General features: G+C 34.8%; 1 protein-coding gene across 1 annotated transcript; it reads right to left on the reverse strand.

Moving 5' to 3' along the window:
• Nucleotides 1–855: 855 nt before the first annotated feature.
• LOC146145103 (N-terminal kinase-like protein) lies at nt 856–18,267 on the reverse strand. Its single transcript, XM_083390484.1, has 21 exons — nt 18,056–18,267; nt 16,943–17,076; nt 15,109–15,232; nt 13,778–13,874; nt 13,098–13,233; nt 12,040–12,130; nt 8,435–8,590; nt 8,059–8,217; nt 7,732–7,872; nt 7,209–7,289; nt 6,709–6,864; nt 6,352–6,483; nt 5,988–6,120; nt 5,715–5,840; nt 5,396–5,601; nt 4,804–5,092; nt 4,674–4,726; nt 3,033–3,204; nt 2,466–2,569; nt 2,176–2,329; nt 856–1,980 (listed from the first exon to the last, which is right to left on the reverse strand). Exons 1-21 carry the CDS (start codon nt 18,170–18,172, stop codon nt 1,850–1,852), a joined length of 2,892 nt encoding a protein of 963 aa, XP_083246610.1. The 5' UTR covers nt 18,173–18,267; the 3' UTR covers nt 856–1,849.
• Nucleotides 18,268–21,540: the final 3,273 nt, after the last annotated feature.

A 21,540-nucleotide genomic window follows, 5' to 3' on the forward strand; every position in this document is an offset into this window, starting at 1 on the left:
TAGAATCTTTTTCAAATTTACAAAATAGTTCAACTTTTAGGGAGGATTGTTTCAAAATTTTGCAAGGATGTCCGGATTTGCGACAAAAAATGTTATGTATAAGCTAACTTAAGCCTTCATGGGAGTCATTAGAACTTTGCTCCTAATCTTTCAAATCAAGACCCTAATATTTACCTAATCAATATGTCGTTTCAGAGAATCCAATGGTGTAAAAAAGTAGCAGTGAGTGTCGCAAAACGTAAAATAATCATAATTTCTATTTCTCCCAAAATTACCAATTGATCGAAGGCGAGCTTCGGCTATTGATTGTAAACAAACGCAATGGTGACATCATAAACAGGATTGGTCAACTGGAGCCAACGTCATAAACATACCTGTTAGACTGGCGCGCGTATAATTGCTTTGTTTACTGCCAACTTTTTGTACATAATTTTTTTGAATAGTTTGTTATTAGCTTTCCCTTGTTAAATAGTACACGGCGACCTTCCAGACAACTCCTTGTGGCTCGTGACCCCCAGGTTGGAAACCACTCAATTAGAGGAATGGGGGACAACTACATTTTATAGTTTTATAGAAAACGATTTACCATGCCAGGACAATTAACGGTCAACAACTTCAAAATAGTAAATAGAAAAATCACTTCCATATCTGGTTTCGACGTGCTTTAGTATAGTAGACAACCCTACACCAGTCGGATGACATGTTTTATAAAAAAGTCACGCAACATCGCAAGAAAGGTTTCTGAAATCATAATGAAACCATAATTTTGAGTTTAACTTGCTAATTAAAAAAAATAAACAAAAAAACACGTTCTATTTTATCTAACTTCCAACCCAAATGTGTTTTAAGGTTATTTTTAATGATAGCTACGGTTATAAAATAAAACAGACAAGTTCTACAGTATTGCACGTTATTATAATAATAAACACCAAACATGCAAACAATCGTTATATGCCAGTGTACCATATGCTACTCAATTTCATCGGTAACGACAATTACCGAACTCAAAAAAACATACAGCTTTGTAAAAAATTGTTTATATAGACCTATTTTATAGCGCACGTTGACATATACTAATAAATACGAATTTATGAGATTTCCTATAACAAGTCCACGTATAATTTTATATTTATTATATTAAAACATAAATTACAATTGAACTGTAATGTAATTAAAAAAGCGTGGATTTTTTATGTTTTGTGTAGGACGCAACTCTTAAAGGTCGCTTAGTTCGTCTTTGTTTCTAAAGATACAGAGGGTGCGGATTTCACTCAATAATTTAGTAAATGCGTTGTTAAACACGGATAAATAACGGGTTGAACTATTGGGTATTGGTCCCAGAAGAAATCCAATTGTAAACAAGAAAAGTTGCGGTATTTTTAATGAGAACAAAATAAAGGGCCCTGTTCAAATTTATATTTTTCCAACCTGTAACTAGATGTAAAAAGTATCATATGGCTCTGATGGAAATACAACCAATAATATTTGGCTTTTATGGCTCCCTTAGCTAAAAATGTTCCCGACCCCTGATTTACAGAGTCATTATTCGGAATGCTATCCTACTAACATGTCAAATATTTATAACTTCAAGTTTACTTCGTTGATAATATAAATATTTCAGTCTTTAAACACATTTTATCCTGTTGTGTATCTAGGTAGAGAAAAATGCGACTAAGTAAGTGAATACATTAGATAAAATTTCTCCACAGATTATATTCGTAAACTATTTTAACCTGTTTAAGGTCTAAGTGCTTAACGATTGTTCGCGTTTTTACGGCCAACATCCCGTACAAGATTTGTCCATACATGGTGCCCATCTTTTTCAAACCAATATGCAAATCAAAAAGCCTCAGTCACATTTTCTCGAGCCAAGCTTTTTTGGTGCGGACTTGTGGGCCGATCTTCGTTCATCCGCTTGTTTTTTACGCAGGAGTTTCTTCTCCTCTCGGTTACGTTTTAGTTGTTCAGCTTTCGACAATCCTGTAAAAAATGCAATTTTATTTGATGAAATTGCTCGATTTTGTTCCCAAAGAAATAAACTACTGTGTTTCACACTACGGTAAGCAAAGCATTTTTGTTGAAATTTACCATACACGTTTCCAAGATTTCATAAAAAAATATAAAAATACAAGCTTTAGAAAAAATAGCACAGTGCTACGCAAATTTTATATCTACCTTGATCAGCATTGTTATTTCCCCAAGAATCATTTCCCCATCCATCGTCGTCCCATGTATCGTTGAACTTTGGTGTTTCTTTCACTTCGTCAAACCTAATTTTCGTGCCCTCGTTTTTTGATTTTGACAACTTGGAACTTCTTTCGCCTAATTTCTGGACAAATTTGTACCAATGATTACGAAATAATTGAGTTTTTACCTTTATGACCAGATGCTGTCGAAATACGACAGATAAAAATACGTTTAAAACTGAAAATAGGTAAATAATATTGATATATCAAGTGGCAAACCTTTGTCGGCTTTTCTAAGAAATCGTTGAAAAAGGGGTCCTCGGCTTTGCTTTGGGGCTTTGTCCACTGGTAAGTGCTAGCAGGTGTTAACGAGGAGTCATCCACTGCGGAATAAATGTCTGGCGTTTTTGCTGTTTCTAACATTAAAACAAGGCGTTCCCAAACGAAGTGTATATTTGTGTCATCGTTTTATTTACCAACACGCTACCACCCAGGTTTCAACTATTTAGTTGGTGATACAGTCTAAAACAGGGCTTTCAATGTAAATAAAACTTTCCGCGACTTCTAGTTTAATAGTGAAAATCAAAACATTTCACGCTATATGGTACAGCACGCATTTGTTGAAGGAATATTTATAAGGAGGGTTTTATTTTACAGTGGTATTTCCTATTGAATATCGAAAGGATGAAATAATATAAATATTCAAGACGAAAACACTTTGTGCAATAAGCCTTACTTGATACCCCAAAACTTGTAGTAGCGCGAAGCCATGTTATAGTATGCCAACGACAAATTTACGTGGACAAAACACGTTTTGCGGGTTAGCTTTAAAAATGAAAAACAAACCGCTAGGAGTATGTTCATCCCATCCTCCTCCCCATCCGCCGTCATTGTCTTCCTCACTTGATGCCACGTCCGCAACTTCTTCTTCACGTGCCCACCCAGAGTTGTCCCACCCCGCGTCCTCCACTTCGCCCGAATCAGTTTTTTTACTCTCGTCTACGCCGTGTCCTGATTTCTGCGTTTTACGAAAAAAACGTTTTAAGTTTGTTTTGCTTACAAGAAAAGTGCAGTTCTCTAAACCACTTTGACACTTCCGGTTGTAAAACGTTAACTAGGGATGACAACAAATGCGATGATGATATGATTCTAGCTAAAGAGATTAAAGTTTTGTGAAACATATTTCTGTTTGGAGCGGCAACATTAAAAGAACATCGACAAAACAAATTATTGTTAAATATCAAATAGATAAAAACACCGATCACAGATAGATCTAACACAGATAATAAGTAAATCAAATCCAATACGATTTTTGTTAGGGGTACTTTTAGATTAGTGGCAAGGACCAACACAAAGACCCTTTTGTCAAAGCAGGTTTGGCAAATATGATAGCGATTAATAAACTCCTAAACAAAAGACAATTTTTTTAAATAATGTTGTTTAACGTTCAAAATTGGTACACTTAGTAAACCCCAAACTTTTTGTAATTTAAAACGAATTATATGCTGCGTAATTTGATTGTATTTGAAAAGGGTCAGGTCAAAAATGTGATTCCATTTGGATGAGTTGATACACAATCACTCAAATATAAAATTAAACTCATTATACAGCAAATTAGCTATGGTTTACAAGAATTGTTTGATTTCTAATAAACCCATAACGTGCTTTTACACAAGAAACTTTAAACCTCACCAAAACATGCAAAAATACTAGCCAATATTATAATACGTTTATAGGTGGCCGAACTGTGATTTACCAATAAGAAAGCGTTAATAGTACCTGAACAAGACTCGCATTACACAGCCACTATGATGTCACCTAAAAGTGCGAATCTTATCAAGGGTGTAATTCATGAAACACATGCGTTATTTTCCATGAGAGATCAAAATGTGGATACTTCAAATAAAAAATCAGGCTTTTATATTAAATACCATGCATTGCACTACAAACGAACATGAATGCAAACTCAAACAACTCTACGCAACGGACTTTACCCTAAATGAGTGGAGGATCAACACAGTACATGAAATAAACGACAGCATGGGCAACAGGCAACTATTTTAAATTCCGCATAAAACAACACCATAAAAAAAAAATTCTGTTTACCCGTATAGTTTATCATGACTCTTCCATGAACTCCTCTGGTTTAACAGTAAAGATATGCACGAGACAAGTATTAATATAATACATTACCTCTTGTTTATAGTTACCGTATTTTGCGGACCATAAGGCGCAATCTAAATCCTTTTTTTCCTCATAAAATGATCGTGCGCCTTATAAGCCGGTGCGCCTAATGTATGGATCAAGTACGGTAGTGCTTTATTGTCTACACTCAAAACCAGTACCGATACTATTATTATATAAATAAACCACCGTCTTAAACAATAAACTAGGATAAAAGCAACTAGCAATTTGCGACTACTTGCAACCGCACGTTGCGTCTGATTGACAGGCAACGGCTGGCGACCGCATGGCAGCCGAACCAACGTTGGGTTGCAAAAAGAGACGAAAAGAGGAGTGCGCCTTATAGCCCGGTGCGCCTTAAGTATGAACAAAAAACTAATCACAGCAATTTATTGACAGTGCGCCTTATGATCCGTAAAATACGGTATCTAACACCAAATTACCTTACGCAATACAAAAAATATGGATAGATTTTTGTATTGATAGAACCGGGGGGATTTTCCTAATAAAAAAACAGGTTTATCTAAGCCGATTAAAATACAATGCTTTTGACTTCTAGTCAGAAGTGGTACCTCGGATTTGGAATACAAATCATCCCAAAACTGTTCTTCCTTTGCTTTTATCTGGCCGCTAGTGACCAACTTTCCACGGTATGAGCCTCGTTGCCTGGCAACCGCTGAAAATTTATCCGAATCGGTTGAAAATGCCTGCAGTACACACCAACATCACCTCAACCTTTAGGCATGCGTAACAAAAAACACCAAGGCAAACAAACTAGTTTAAAAAAATCGTGACATGCAAAATTACTATACCTGTCATTTTATGCAAACAGGATTACAATTTTTAGTTAAACACACCAAGCATCACCTTTCATCTTATAATTACTGTGGTAAACCAAACAATGTTGCTCAGATTTTTGATAAAGATAGAATTTAAATAGGTGAATAAAAAAAAGTGCAATTACAATAGTGGTTTATCAAAATAAAACACACATATGTGTATCATATTTGTTAAACGTTCTAAAATGTCGGGATTATTAAAGCATGTCGCATAAGGGTTGGTTTTAGGACAACCTCCAAACTATCCCAGTTGTCTTCATCCTCCCAAGCATCCTTCTCCGCCTCCTTCTCAACTTCTTTATCTTCCACATCGCTCGAACCTGACGAGTTGGGCTTCTGTATTTGCTTTTCATCTTCAGCTTCAGCTGTAGGCCGAGTTGGGGTGTTCTCTTCTGAAGATCAAATTAAAAAAGATCTTAATTTAAAAAAGAAAGAGTAAATTTGAAACGATTTAAGACTAAAACAATCCAACAACTTACACGTCAACCGATATAACGCCAAATACCTCGGGGTTGTGCTGCTTTTGGCTTATTGGTGTAAAATTTTGAGGTGAGAGTTGAAACCCCAGTCATCCAACCTGACCAGCCAGCTGCCTCACCGGAGCTTGTTGCAGAAACGTTTACCGCCTCATCTACAAATTAAGCTCTTCTCTTACGAGCCGCTACTAAATTTACGAAGGTTTTCAAATTCTTGTTTTTTAAACTAAGTAAAAGATATAGGATATTTAACTTAGAACTGTGCTACGTCAAATAACAGACATTTCTTAGTATTGAGTTACCCATTCGGGCGGCTTCTTCTGGATCATTCGACGCAGTTTCAAGCTTCTCAACAAATATTTTGATTGTTTTGAAAGAATTTTCTCGAACTTGTTTGTCTGGGTCCACTGTCATGGCGCATAAAGTAGGAAGAGCCTAAATATAAAACAAACATACAACAAAATTAAAAAAAATTGTTGTTAGAGCAGAAATATTATACCACTTTACAAGCTGAAATAGCGAAAAATAGATTACAATGAAAAAATGAGTTTTTTTTTATAAATTCATGGGTGTGTAACAAAAATCACTAAAATCATAGTTTCCCTTTTAGGGTTCAGAAATTTGTTTAACGTATATTTTAGGACAGCGAGAAAACTTTTACTTTACTTTAAATGCACAATCTTTTGTAGTAAAATACTGTAGGTTGTTGCACATTGCCAGAACACCGGCGATCCTTGCTGCAGGAAAAGGATCCTTCATTGCCCTCGCGAAGGCCGATGTTATGACTTTCTGGCGGGTCTACATACAAGATAAAAGCATAAGTACAAAAAACATTGACGTTTTTGAGAAAAAAAATCTAACTAAAACTTAAAAAAATGTATGGTCTTAATAGCATGTGGCAATACCATGAATTTTAATATCGTTGACATTCAACTAAAACCAAGAGAATCTAGTGAGTGCCAATCCCACAACCAGATAAATCGCAACATAGTTAAATGCATATGTGACAAGAGACGGACTCACCGGTGGACTTAAATAAGGAGTCACTTTGCCGAGACAAACGGTCGTGTTAGTTCTGATTGGGCCTTGGTCGTCACGTGACTGAAGTCGAGCGAAATGCTTCATAAGTTCATTGTTGAGGTTGTTGTCGTTAAGCTTGGGTGCCAGAAGTAACATGCCCTATATGATTTCAATATAAGTCAAATTGCACGTGTACACATTCTGCAAAAGCATCCAGTACAAAAAACGGTATATCGCAAAAAATATGATTGCAATTAAGCGTATAAAATGTTAACCCATTATCATAAATCCATAATCACTAAATATATCATAGAAGACAAAAGAGTCTAGGATATTGGGGTTTAAGAAACTATCAATCTTAAATAAATATTTTCCGGAACCTTTAGGATTGACAGATACATTCACATTCCTGCGCAGTATTCTACCGTATTGGAAAATTTGCGTACGGGACAGGGTAAAGCGCATCTATAATGTCCCACAAATAGTTCCTATTCTCCATTTACCTTTACTGTCTGCTCTCGTATAGCTGGGTTGGTGTCCATAAAACCTGAAGACATGTTGGGGTAGACTTGAGAATTGACAACCTGCAAGTTACAATTGTAAGATGGTCATGCCAAACCTATATAGAATCCGCATAAACACCGTTAACAAAACCAACGTCCTGTCCAATGCAAAATCTGCGTTATATTACTGATGCCTGGTGCCTAGTCAGACATCAAGACACTTCTCGAAGTCTGCACTACAAAGTCTAGTTAGTCTACTCTGTCGAGTCGTCGATTCCGTCCTAAAATCATAAGAAAGTTTTGCATGCTGCGAGGGTTGTGAAGTGGTGCCGGTCAGACCTTAGTCATTAGAGTTCAAAATCAGCCAGATTTTAGGTTATAGATTTATATGAAAGGCATCCGTGAATCGCGCAAGAGACTTAAATAATTGAGGTTATTGCTTTAGAAACCAGACGACATACCCCACTCATACCATCTTAGATAAACATATATTAAGTATGTAATCAAAACTAAGCTGATTTACCGCCGGCTGCAAGTGTTCAGCAAACAGAGGAAGCTGTCTAAGGAGATGAATCCTGGTTGCTCGGTCAGTTGATGAGAAAAGTTTCACGACACACGGAACGATCATAGCCTGGTATTCACTGCCATCCAACAGAGTCCCAAGCTTTAAAAAAATAAGATACATAACAGGCAAATTATTGAAAACTCGAATATATACGCATTGATTTAAAACGTTTTAAGGTCTCAGATGAGTAAAATAAAATGACCAATTGGAAGAAAAAATCAAGAGTTGGGTTTAGGGTAGCTGAAGTATTTAAATATAACTTTACATTTGTGAAAGAATATTCACCTTAAAAAGTGGTGGAAGTACTGCTGGGCCCCCGTTACCGTACTGAAATGCGTTTAGTAATTGCGGCAATATTTTGTGTTTGCTGTAGATTTTGGGAAACTCATCAAGATGTTTTGTCAAATCAGTAAAAAATACAGATTGTTCATGTGGTTCTTTAATCTAAAACAAAAAATATTTATTTATAATTAGTTAATTAACAGGCAAACACTTCTGCTTTCTGTACCAAAGCATTCTATTTTACATCTATAAGCTTACCAAACTGAAATGTTTGAAGGTGTTAAACATTTAACTTTAAAGAAAATTAATATTGTAATTAATTTAAACTAGATAAAATTAATTTTAACAAATTATATCACATTAAAACAGTTAAACAAACCTGAATTTCTCCAAGAAAAAGGTTTGTCTGCACAAAGTGGTTGTTAAAGAAGCCATTGGAAGCATTGCAACTTTCTAAAAACCTGTCTGGACTAGGTCGTGAAGCAGGATTAGCAGAAACCAACTCACAATAATTGCGTACAAGTGACTTTGGTATCTAAAAATCAATAAATGTTATATAACGGCTGTTAACATGCACAAACTTTATTTTTCAGTTGCTTTTAGAACCAAAAACAATACCAAAATAAGTGTTACAATTATTTTTAGTCAATCAAGCAATATTACAATATTTTATAATGACAATTAGGGCACTTATTTTTCTAATTAGCGAAAAAAGTCAAAATTTACCTGTTAGGTCAAAGTTTGTCAAAATCATTTAGAAAACACACTATTCCAAGGTAATGCAAACCGAATATTTGAAAAAGATATCTCCTCGCCCTAATGTACGTTAGCGACGACAATGACTTTGAATGGTAGCAAAACAGTATAGACTTTCTTGTCTCAGTCAAAATCAGTCACTATAGGTTCTAGTTTATAAAAGACATCAGTCTCTAAAAAACGAATACAAAATAATGTTAACACGTAAACCAGGTGGTAGACATATATATATATTAAATATTCGGTTTGCATTGACTATACAATAAGATATCCCTCAGTACCTGAGCATGGAATACAAACAGTGCCAACACTACCTACGTGTGAGATCTACCACCCGGTTTACGTGTTAACATTATTTTGTATTCGTTTTTTAGAGACTGATGATGCCGTGATTGGCGAAATATATTTCTCTTTTATAAACTAGAACCTATAGTGACTGATTTTGACTGAGACAAGAAAGTCTATACTGTTTTGTATTCCAAGGTAACTCATTATTTATATCAAGTAAGGACTGGGCCAGCTATAATTTTTTTAGTATTCTTAAACCAAGGAAATATAAACAATTATTTACCAAAAACTCGGTAACCTTTTTGAAGTTCTCGTTTAGTTATAAATTTATCAGGATTTTTACATTGTACTTCAATTATATAAATCATTTACTCAAAAAAATTGAAAAATTGAATTTTGCACATCTTAAAATAAATAGATTTGCCCTGTGTGACTGACTCTCTCAAGACACACTAATGCAGACTACAACAATGCATTATTAAAATCAATGTATATGCCTAATGTGTCAAATTTTTTTTAGGTCAATATTTGTTATTTCTTAAGTAAAAATAGAATCGCCCTATTGATAATATACACAAGATGAAATAATCGGCACTGTCCAAGTTAAATAGAGAATAATTTGTAACTGGTAAACGACTAATGTAGTTATACCAGCCCAGCCTCAAATGACACAATTCATCATGCTGTTGCCTGTTTATACACTATAGCATATTAGTTGTAACTTGTCTGAGTAAATTTGCTAGCATTGTGTTATCTCCCATGAATATAAAAAGTGATGTGTCAAACAATATGTAACCAAAAAGTATACAGATAGTGTAACATCTTCGTCAGAGGCAAAATTAATGTTACTCACGATACAATAGCCTTATTGCAATGGTGTTAAGAAAATTACATTGACTATGACGATTTAACAGAAATTGCATTTTGTAGAGAGTTTGAGTCAACACAGCCCTTACAGGAATATTACATGGCACCTTTATGCTAAAACACTGGCAAAAATGTTGTGTTTAAAAGTTTAAGTTTGTAAAAATATATTAAAATGTGTTTGCATCTAGAAATAGTGTTGTCCTGAAAATCGTGACTGGCTATGTAAAAAAATCTCGTTATCGCTATTGTTTCATAGAGTTCCAGGTTGGACTCTGTTCCAATTAACTAAACGTGTTGTCATTTTTAAATCCATATCGTCTCTGTTTTTGGTGGAGCCATGCCTTTTTTCCGCTAATTGACCTTAGCTTGTTGTTATCAATATAGTGTATAAGTTGTCACCACAAGAGAAAGACATCAAGCAGTGATAATGTTTCTGCTGAACCTCCTACAATTGCTTTAAGTGATTATGTGACATCAAATGCTACTATAAAACTAATACTAATAGAGAATACTCACATTTGCCGTTTTAGACCAGCTGAATATTAGGAACAACACTGGTACAACGATAATGACTGAATTTATTAAAGCTTGTAATGATGACTCAAAAGATTTTTTTGATCTCAGTCTGGTACATGCAGATCTAGAGTTGCACAAAGATTATGAATATGTCAAGACATATCTACCAAGATTTTAGAGAATCCACCAAAATTTGTCTAAAACAAGGTGACCCATGTTAGAGCATTGTCTGTAGTAGATTTTGTAAGACACTACTTGGTTGATGAAGCGCAGAGGAGGAAACAGGGCTGTTCGCAACTACAATGTCACTCAGTTTGGAGTGAATACAGCAGATGAAACGCTTGGGGACTAAACTCTACTAGGGCAGCATCCTGAAGATATACCACTTGCTGCATTTTTCAAGCTGCTTGATACTGTGGCACTAAATGCATAAATTCTATGCAAAGATATGCAAATAAAGACCAATAAGAGAAGAGATTTCATTGTAAAACTGGCTGAAAAGCTGTGCGAAGAAGAGATAGAAGGAGACGTTGAGTTCCTCGTATTTTGCACCTAAAGGGCATTTGACAACGTACTGTTGAGGACTTTCCACTCAATAGAACTGAATGCACAATATGCAAGTCAAACAAACAAGGGTAAATGTTAGAACTGCTGCAAGTTTGTATGTGAAACTTGTCGTTCATCTGTAGGCAAAAGTTGTTTCAAAATCGAATAACGCAATATTTTCTGGTTAGGGGTCATTTGACGAGCATGGTAATTCACCATTTTCCACCTTAAAACATATGTTTTAAAAATAAATTCAATTTTTCGAATTGATGTCGTGTTTGATACACAGAAATAATAAAAGTAAAAAAAATATAGGTTTGCTTAAGAAAAACTTTCCATAAGAAAATCGCAAAAGGATGAATTAATCCATATAGTAGAGTTCTAGGGTTAAGAACCCGGCAATGTGAATGAAAATTTGCTTTAATGTAGCCTATGTGCTTAGTTGTTAGTGTGCAACATATAATCTCCCACACATGGTTAGGTGGCTAACTAGGGTGCCATTTCTAGCACTTGAGGGAGCCAAGGGATATGTGAGATCTTTAGGAATGTGATTTTTTTCTTTATTGGCAAGGTTCTTGATAAAACTCTTGTGTACAGTTGTTTGGCAAAAAATAATAAGAAACAGAATAATTAAAAAATAAGTAGTAGAGTTCATCTGTCCACAATGTGTAGAGTTTGCTGGTGTAGTTCCAGTTGTGTTTATGTTGAAATTACAGTAAACTATTGAAATTACAGCATCTACAGTAAATTTTAGTAGGCACACTGAAATGGAATACCTATTTCTTTGGGGGTGCCATAAGCAATAAATTTTAGGGTTGCCATAAGCAATAATATTCCCATGTTTACCGGTTAAACATGACAGGGTTCAAATATTCCTTATACTCAGACAGAGAGTATACTTTGGAGCATAAAAAACAAAGAATTTGGGCAGGAAATGCTTGTAATTTAAAGGCTAATAAGACTTGTGCAGCCTAATTGCATGTATTGTAGTGCTTGCTTGGTCTAACTAACCTTGCCAATAACTTTAAGTGATGAGGTCCGAGGAAGTTGTCCATTGAAGACTTCCCAGATAAGACAACCTAGACCCCACATATCAGATGACCTAAAAAATAAAACATGCGTCATAATATATATATAGTAGAATCGCAGGGGTTCAATAATACTAGGTTTCGAATCTAGAATAATGAACCAAAGTATTTTTATTAATTATTTAACTTCTATTTAGTTTGGGGGGTTATTATTCATAATATTCCCTACAGGGCCTTCAGTGACAACAACTATTCGCAAAACATTTGCTATGTGTAAAGATTGTAATAAAAAACTCTTCAGGCAAATAATGTTACTGCAAAGAATACAAAATTACTACAGCCAGCAATGCGTAACCAACAATTAAGAATTACACCCTACAAAACCTACCTGAATATTGGCCTGAAGTTAACCTTAATTAACCCCATAGTGCACTTTGTCCGAGCCCAGAAATAAACAGCAAAATTTGATACTCCAATTTAGATTAGAATCTTTCAATATTCTACTTTGAAGTATACTAAATTATTGGAAACTGATGGATCATAAAATGTATTCACAAAATTATAAACAAAAGCTTGAGAAGCGCACCGCTCCGAACAAAAATCAGTCAGCAAGGGACTAAAACTTTTAATACAAATATGCATTTCACCATATAAATGGCATCATCAGTTTGTCTGTACAAATAAATAGTAAAAAATTAAAATATTAAAATGTAAAATAAATTAATAAAATACATTCAAGACGAATAAAGACAAAGACAGTCTGCGTATAAACGCCAACCACCTTAAGGAGCAAAAACAAAAGCAAAAGGAGCATGCGATACGTGTAGCGGCCACAGAAAGCCACTGATAAAAACACGGCCCAGAGGGAAGCGGTATGAGAATCAGTGACGTAGCAAAACACGGTAGATAAGAAAATAGGATGAGCTTTTATTAAAAATTTTTAGAACTTTTATCGTCAGCATTATGTGTTCTGTTGGAGGGCAAGATTCTGTTGTGATTGTGAATACACATACTAAAATTATAAACATTAATAAAATATACCATTTGTTTGCTTTTCTTTGTCTCCCAGAAGAGGTGTTTTTTTCTGGAGGATCATATCTTTCCAAAGCAGGTGGTGTTTTAATAGGAGGTATGTTGCTTCCTTCGCCAGAAGCAGGGTACATATAATCCGTTCCGCCTACAAATCAATTTATAATATCATAAAAGACCTACTAAATCTAAAAAGTTTTTATGAAATAAAGTCTAAGACATTTAAAAAATATATAAAAAACTTTCATGGGTTTTTAAAGACCTAAAATTGAATCGCTCAACATGTTTCTGTTATAATTTAAAAACAAAACCGTATAAATGCCATGTGCAACACAATATCGAATAGTTTAAGATTTTGTTTTACTATAGAAAGTTCTAATGATACAATTTAGGCCACACATCGATGAAGTTCAAAGACTATTTAAAAAACTTGTGTGGGTCAAAGCAATAAAATGGGTCAAGCAATGATCACTGCGTCTTAATATATTAGAGTAATTTTTTGTCTGAAAAACTCTATGATAACAGCAAGATTTTTTTACATTGCCATTATTTTAGGCAAGCTTTACTCAATCGCCTAGGTGCTTATCAATCTTTCAGCAAACAGAGATAAATTTCACAGCAAAAGAAATTACAATATGTTATTGAAATAAAAATTTTAATATAACAAAATTACTGATAGTATGTATTGTTACCTAACTTCCATTCACCAGATGCATCTACAAACATTGATGACATACAAACATTGTTATGAATCACATTGGCCGAATTTACCAAAAAGCTTAATCCTTTCTGAAAAAATAAATTTAAGTTAAAAACAAAAATTAATTTCAATGTAAAAAAGGAAATGATCTGTCAAAATGGAGCAGTAGTTTACAGTTTATTAGGTTATTAGGAATGTAAAAGCTTATTTTGTTACAACAAACCTAGACTTAATGGTGAAAATAACGGCCCAAATAGACGTTAAAAGCGACATGCTTTATTTTCAAACGTTTCTATTTGGGCCGTCTATTTGGGCCGATATTTTCACCATTAAACTTATGAACAGATCCGTATACAGTAAACTGTTATTAAACACAAGATATTTATTTTAGCTGAAAAACAAGAATTATCAAAAACAGGAAAAAAACATTAAAAAAGAGATACACAAATAATGTACAACTTCAATAAGCACAATAATTTGCAAATTCTATTTACATTTTGTGTGGTTAAATAAAATAAACAATTAATTATGCTGTGGGCTCTTTATCACTATTGCATTTTAGGTTGTACCATGTCCATTTTTTGCTAGCTTTGATTTAAATTTTCAAGCCTTTGTAGATAACCTAAATATTTCAAATGGCATAACAACAAAACATGGCGCAACACGTTTGACATACAGAAATTTTAAATCATGTGTGTGATTTTTGCATTATGCAGTGATCGGAGAGCCTATAACATACATTGTAATACAGAAAAGGTGCTGACCAGCAAAAAAACAGCATTTTAATTTTCTGTCATGATATAAAAGTTTGCTGATGTTTGCATTGAAAAATGATTGTGGCATTTTAACATGCAACCAAATTGCAATGTTTTGTGTTATTTTTGAAAATTATGAATAATTACTCAACTTTTGCACACAACACTTCTAGTTGTGACGATCTTTTAAATAACAAAACCCAAGATATTTATCGATGAGGATCACTGACAAACACAAAAACTTGTATCGCAATGACTCTCGTTTGAGACGGAGCAATGTATGCAACATGTGCGCAACATTGTTCCGTCTCTCTCTTGCTATAGAATGTATTCAAACCAAGCCAAATATATTTAGAGATATGTTAGTGCTGTATTAGGTTTTTAAAGCTTGAATGCTGCAAATAAGATAAATATGTACTCAGGAGCATATCCAGAAATCAAGAAAGGGGATTAACAATTTTTAACTTAAGGCATTCACCCATTTTCTGTCTTGATGTTAATGGTATAAAACAATAAGGAAATACCCTAAACCAATCACCCCCCTTTGATTCTCTATAATTATACTTACTACAATTTGATGCAAACCCCAAGAGATGGCAAGATGGCTTGTTTCTGATTCTACATCTTTCAAGTGACTTACCAGTGGAACAACTGGTTCTGTCACTACATAGATGCATTTTTCGGTTTCCAAACTTAAAAAAAAAGTTATTTACTACAAAAATTATAATCAAATTTAACCTTGGTGGTATTCATAATAACCAAAATATAGAGACCGACATCACTTTTCGGGACCGATACCCCATTTTTTATGTTTTAGCCAACCGTAATACCCAATACGAATTTTTTTGTATACCCAAAATATGGATATATTGAATATAAAATCCAAATAGCATTTCAGTTATTTACCTTCAATTATTAAACACTTATTTTGCATATTAACTTGGCATGATACTAGACAATTTTTTTCGCAAAACTAAAAACAATTTTTAGGAAAAACTATATCATTAATTTATATGAAAATTTAGGCTGAAATATCTCCCAAAAATTTAGTGATGTCAATATAGCGGCCTGTCTCTAAAAAAAGGTAAAATAATTAAAACTAAACATTGAAAAGTTAAACTTTTAAATAATACTGTATGGTCTTCTTTATAATAGCATTTTATATTATTTATGTATATACATTCAATATATATATAAGCGCTGCCTTAGTTTTATATCAATAATAACATGTGCAAATAAAATTATAAATTATTTCAAATCCTGAACTTAATTTTCCCATTTTTAAAACATTGACTTTGTTACTATTGGTGCATTCGGTTACACCAGGGGTGACAAACCTATTTGCTGTCGCGGGCCACTTTGTCAGTTACCGCTGAGTAAGCGGGCCACACAGCTTTTAACTCATGCTATAAAACCTGGTAAAATCATAAAAAAATGTTCAATGGCAAGCTAAGCTTACACTCAACTAGTTACTACTGCATGTACTGAAGCAGCAACAGGCTCAAGGTGTTAAATTTATTATTATTAAAAGGTAAAGTTGGGAAAAAACAGAGTTTGTACATCTGTAGGAGTGGTGCCTGACCTAAACGAAACCATTAAAATCACTGAATAAAATTAAATAATTAAGTAAAGCGCCCCTTAAGAATTACTTATCCAGGGGGGCGCACCCCCCGGTTAAGAACCGCTGATATACGCGTTATTTAATCCGGCTATCAGCTTTTGATATCGCATCGCAAAGAGTAGAAGCAGGTCAAAGAAACTTTAAGACTGCCTTGTCCTCACCCGAATGCTTCGCGGGCCACACAAAATTCTGTTGCGGGCCACGTGTTCGTCACCCCTGGGTTACACTGATAGCATACTTTTAAGACTATACCCTGACCAACCAACTTGTGGTGGTTAAGAACCCTATGAGTAGAGTACAATACAATAGATCTTCTAATCTCCAAGCAACATTAAACATCTACAAGGCCAGTAGTTCCTAACCAGGGTTTAAATGAAACCAGTGGTTGTTAACCAGGGTTTTGAGCTCAATTATTTGGCCTGAAACCTTTTTACAAAATGTACACGAGGCCTTGGTTCTGGGTACTTCTAACTACTTAAATGCATTTTGTTTTATGTGCTTTGCACAAATCTTTTTTGTGCATCTGGTAAGTATTGTTTTTTTTTCTGGTAAGCATCATTTTTTTTTACCCTAAACGTGCGATTCTTACCCTGAAACTAATAAACAATCAAAGTTTTAGTTAGTATATCTTACTGCCTAAAAATTAACTGCATTCCTAACAATTCTGTAAAAAAACCTGGGTAAAACCTCTTCTGGAATAATCTGCATCAACCATGAGCCCGAAATAGGCACAACTGTCAACCTTTTAGACATTTATGTAATGTTTTGTTAAATACGGTACCTGTCAATAAAAGTTAATATGTTGGGGTGCTTTAGTGTTTTCAATCTCTTTGCTGATGCCTGTGCAGTTTGTTTGGCAGTCTCACTGTTCGAAGAAATGTCAAACACAAAGATGGATACCGATTGTCCATTGCTCTGCAAAGATGAAAAAACTAATGATCCTATCACATTGCTCTGCAAAACCTTATAAAATTAAAAAAAAACAGTCTATTTTAGTAAGCTCCAAATTAAAATTAGGAGCTCTCAATAGACCTTTATAGAACACACTACAATATAGAGTGATAATTTCTATGAATACGATTTTAAATTGGGTTTTAATTAGTTTGTGATGTTTTCACTATTGACTTCTAAGGTATTATTCCTTCATAAACATGGCTATATGAGAAGTTAATTGGATTGAACATTGAACATGGCTTATAAAATAATTAACAACTGTTTTGACCCAAGGCAATTTTTGAATCGCCTTTTATTTTAGTTAAATAACATGTAACAGATCTTGGCGCTAGTCTAAAATTCTACCACAGTTTTGGGTTAGGGTGGGTCAAGTATTATTATTGAATAATGAATATAATAATAATTGACCGACCCACACCCAAACACTAACTCGCACCCTAATCCAAATATTGAGCGTTGATTTAATAATTGTTGTAGGATTCTAGACCAGTTCCCAGATCTCTTTAATAGGACTTGACAATGCAACAGCTGCGCACCGGGTCTTTATGCTAACTTAAACTGGTCTCCAGTTTTCGCCTATCTAAAAATTAATATTGTTTTTTTTTAAAGGTGCTAGTTTATTTGTGGTTATAGCTTAGTGAGTGAGAAATATGGGCGCTGGTCTAGAATCCTACCACAACGAAACACCTTTTGGGTTAGGGTGCGGGTTAGCGTTTGGGTAAAGGTGGGTCAAGTATTATTATTAAATAAAGAATATAATAATACTTGACCCACCCACACCCAAACGCTAACCCGCAACCTACTCAAATTTTGTGCGTTGATTTTAGAACTGTGGTAGGATTCTAGACCAGCGCCGAAATATGCTATACCGCCTGGGTCTGACAAAGGCATTATGGTATAATATGCCCAAAGTAACAAAATTTAATGTTAAGCTAGTTACCTTGTGTTTGCCATTGTGTAAACTCCAGATGCATTGGTCGTTAACTAAACCGTCGACTTTCTCTAAAACCTCGTACGGAAATCCTTTCGCCGGGTCTCTCGAGAAAAATGACCACATGTCAAATTGTGGGACAAATTTCGCAGTTAAGTTTAATTATGGATGACAAAATTAATAATTTTTAAAATTATGAGAAATCTTAACGGGAGTTTCCCTACCACTACCACTGTGATGTGAGCACTTTAGCGCCAAAGAAACCCATTTCATTAATACGATTTATATAGAGTAATTGAATTAGTGTAATCCTAGCTATAGTAATTCCACCTACAAATTCATTTGCTAAAATATTTTTTTTCTGTCACGCTAGATTTATTTTGAATATACTGCTTATAACTGTGGCATTGTAGGCCTATTTACCTAAAAATGTCAAACTTATTGCGTAACCCTCACTTAAGCACACGTATTTATTGCCGATAGGCCAATAAATACGTGTGCTTATTTGCCGATAGGCCAATTTCGGTGAGAATATGTTTTTTACAAGCCGTGTCCCAAAACTATATTTGCCTATTTTCATATCTGCTAAAAATGCGTGTTATTTTTTCTGTGCTTTTTTTTTTTTGATCTTATTTTTCGATTTCATTTGTTTTGACCCATTTAAACGAATCTTTCAGCCAAGCTAAAAGGCACCATAGATAAAAAAGCACCATAACATGGCACTTTTTAAATTGCCATCCTTTACCTAAAAAAGAAAAAAAAGAAAGAGATCTCTATAACCCAATATCCTACCACAGCGTTTCTCAACCGGTGCGCCATGGAAGGCTGCAAGGTGCGCCGCGAGCAAAATGAAAAATAACGTAGGTCCTATTGTATAAAACATATATTTTTTACTTTCCTATTAGGCTTAGCTTATTGATTCCACAAGCCTTTCAAGTAGAAAACGCAATAAGACCTACAAAGCAACAATATCTAAATCAGATAATTAATCTATAATAGACTACCATAGTAGGCCTATTAAGACCAGCGACATAATAACGCCAAATTCGCATCAATGACCACGACAGAATAATATTTAAAATAGTCTAGATAAGACCTATGTCATAACAAGTCCAAAATTAATCGGAATAAGTCTTAAATGGAAAAAATATCGTTTTTAGTCTTAAAGGCTGAAGTCCCTTTAAAAATATGCAACTATAAAACCCATTTAATAAAAAAGTGCAAGCCATTTAAGAGAAATACCGGTACACCTAAAAAATTTCGCAAGGTGCGCCGCCATGTCTTTATACGTCTCTAGGTGCGCCCCCGAGTAAAAAAGGTTAAGAAACACTGGCCTACCATATAAATTAGTTTCGCCATAAGATAGCCTATACGTCAGATTTTCCCCTGACATGTCAGGGAATATAAGCTATAGGGTTGAATGTTGCGTGAAGGAGAAACTCTAATATGTGTTAAAAAGTCTAGGATTGTAAATATAACGTCAACTATTTCACATATCGTTTCCCTATATACTCTTTAATCCATTGGTAGGCAAACTGTGGGCGGCGGCTCAAATGTTGGCCGCAGAGACATTTTTAGAGGCCGCGAGTTACTTTGTTACTTTTGATATGTTTAGTGTAGTTATATTATTCGCTAACAGGGGCGGATCTAGAGGGGCGCGATATGGCCATGGCCCCTCCAAACTAAAAAATCAACTTTTTTTTAACTCAAAAGGAGCTTATTTTCGTGCTTCCCTAGGTAGTATGGCCTATTTTCGCCAAAATAGAACATATATTTTTTTTTATCAAATAAATAGAGAAAAAAAACGGACAAGAAAAACAAATCAAAACAGTAAAGCTCTCAAGCAGCTAACGACCATTTAATTTTGTGTATCGTCATACTTTCTCTTTTTAAAGCCGAATATCGCTCGGAAGTTCGCACAGAAGATAGCAACAGTAAAAAGCGTAACATAGTCGGGACAGTGTCGGCATATTTACATTGATAAATAACATATCGCGCGCATAAAAGGACACAATTCACAAATGTTTTGCACGGTTCGTTTTTGTGCACTCCAAAAAGTAATTGATCGCGGGAAAAAATACACGATATTCGTAGTTTGGTACTTAAACACGCACTCACGTTTTCCCAGTATAGACACGTAACAGGACACAAATAAAACAAGTGGTACAGGGTTTCCGTGGCCTTTTTGCAAAAAGTACATTGGTTAGATTCGGTTTTACCAAACAAATAAAGGGAGTCATTTGTAACAATTGCGCCCAAGTTAAACTTTATCTGAAAGCTTCTTAGTTTGTTTTCGATTGTTGAATTGTAGAGGTTGCGGTAAATTTTCTCCCATGGCAGACGTGCACTCCCGCAATTTAAGATCCAGTGCCATTTTAATTGAGGTTTTGGAGGAAAGATAATTGTTGTTTGTATTTTTTCGTAAACAGATTTGGTGGAGTTATACTGCTGGATAAATAATTTTAATGTTTGGGTTCTATACGATCGGAACGTTGTTGCGCTACCCGAATCCCAGTCTTCTGGGAGACTCGATATTAATTTTATGAATTGGACAAAGTCTGTGTTGTTAGGTGCAAAGTTAAATTTATTTACTAATGTGTCATATTGTAGATACTCGCCGTTTCTATTCAATAAATCCTGGTGAAAAATTATATTGGAATCTATAAGTTATGGCACAAAAAAAAACATTTGAGCGGAATTTTACTTTTTTGTTTAGCCAAAGCGGACGGCTGTTTGACTTTGGATCTATAATTTCCAAGAGTTGTTTGCACGCCGTTATTGCGCAACGTAACACGTTAGCATAGGAAGTACACGATTTGTGATTGCATTGTTTGTTGGTATTTTCCCATTAAGAAGCGCTTCTAATCTGTTACCTTGGATAAAGGGGCCTTGTTTCCAATCAGCTTCCGCGTTTTCGTCAAGTAGTTTAGAGATCCATTTCGTATGTAAGGCTAACAAGTAATTATCTATATTGATCATTCCTGCCCCTCTCGAGATATTGGGAAATTCAACGCCATAGTATTTAATAGTGCCTGATGGCCATAGAAGACCACTTTGTTTCATGGGTTTGTGACAGTTTTCACGATTTGTTCCGATATAAATGGCGTTTGATTTGGACATGTTGACCTTGCAGCCTGACATTTCGCGGAAGTCGTCGATAATCCGAAAGACTTCTGTAAAATCCTGATCACTACCCGATAGAAATATTGTAGTGTCGTCAGCAAATAGGGACACTTTAAATTCTTTGCCATTTATTGTGATGCCGTTTTGGCGGCCCTGTTTTAACGCAGCGGCAAGGCATTCAATGCGCAGGACAAATAAAGTTGGAGAGAGAGGGTCTCCCTGGCGTACGCCACGTTCAACGTTAAACGATTTTGATAAAAAGTTGTTGTAAACAATTACGCACGAAGGATTTTGATAAAAACATTCGATCAATTTAATAATCTTGTCCCCGAACCCGAAAGCAGCTAAGGCTGTATATATGAAGTCCCAAT

Source organism: Ascidiella aspersa, chromosome 5 (assembly GCF_963924565.1).
Source record: "Ascidiella aspersa chromosome 5, kaAscAspe10.2, whole genome shotgun sequence".
Taxonomy (NCBI): Eukaryota; Metazoa; Chordata; class Ascidiacea; order Phlebobranchia; family Ascidiidae; genus Ascidiella; species Ascidiella aspersa.

Coding starts and splice junctions, on each gene's coding strand:
- LOC146145103 (XM_083390484.1), bottom strand. CDS start 18,172: ATGTGGTCATTTTTCTCGAGAGACCCGGCGAAAGGATTTCCGTACGAG. Junction 12,131..13,097: donor CAAAGAAAAGCAAACAAATG/GTATATTTTATT, acceptor TTTATTTTTTAG/GTCATCTGATATGTGGGGTC. Junction 5,093..5,395: donor ATGCTTTAATAATCCCGACA/TTTTAGAACGTT, acceptor TTGAGGTGATGT/TGGTGTGTACTGCAGGCATT.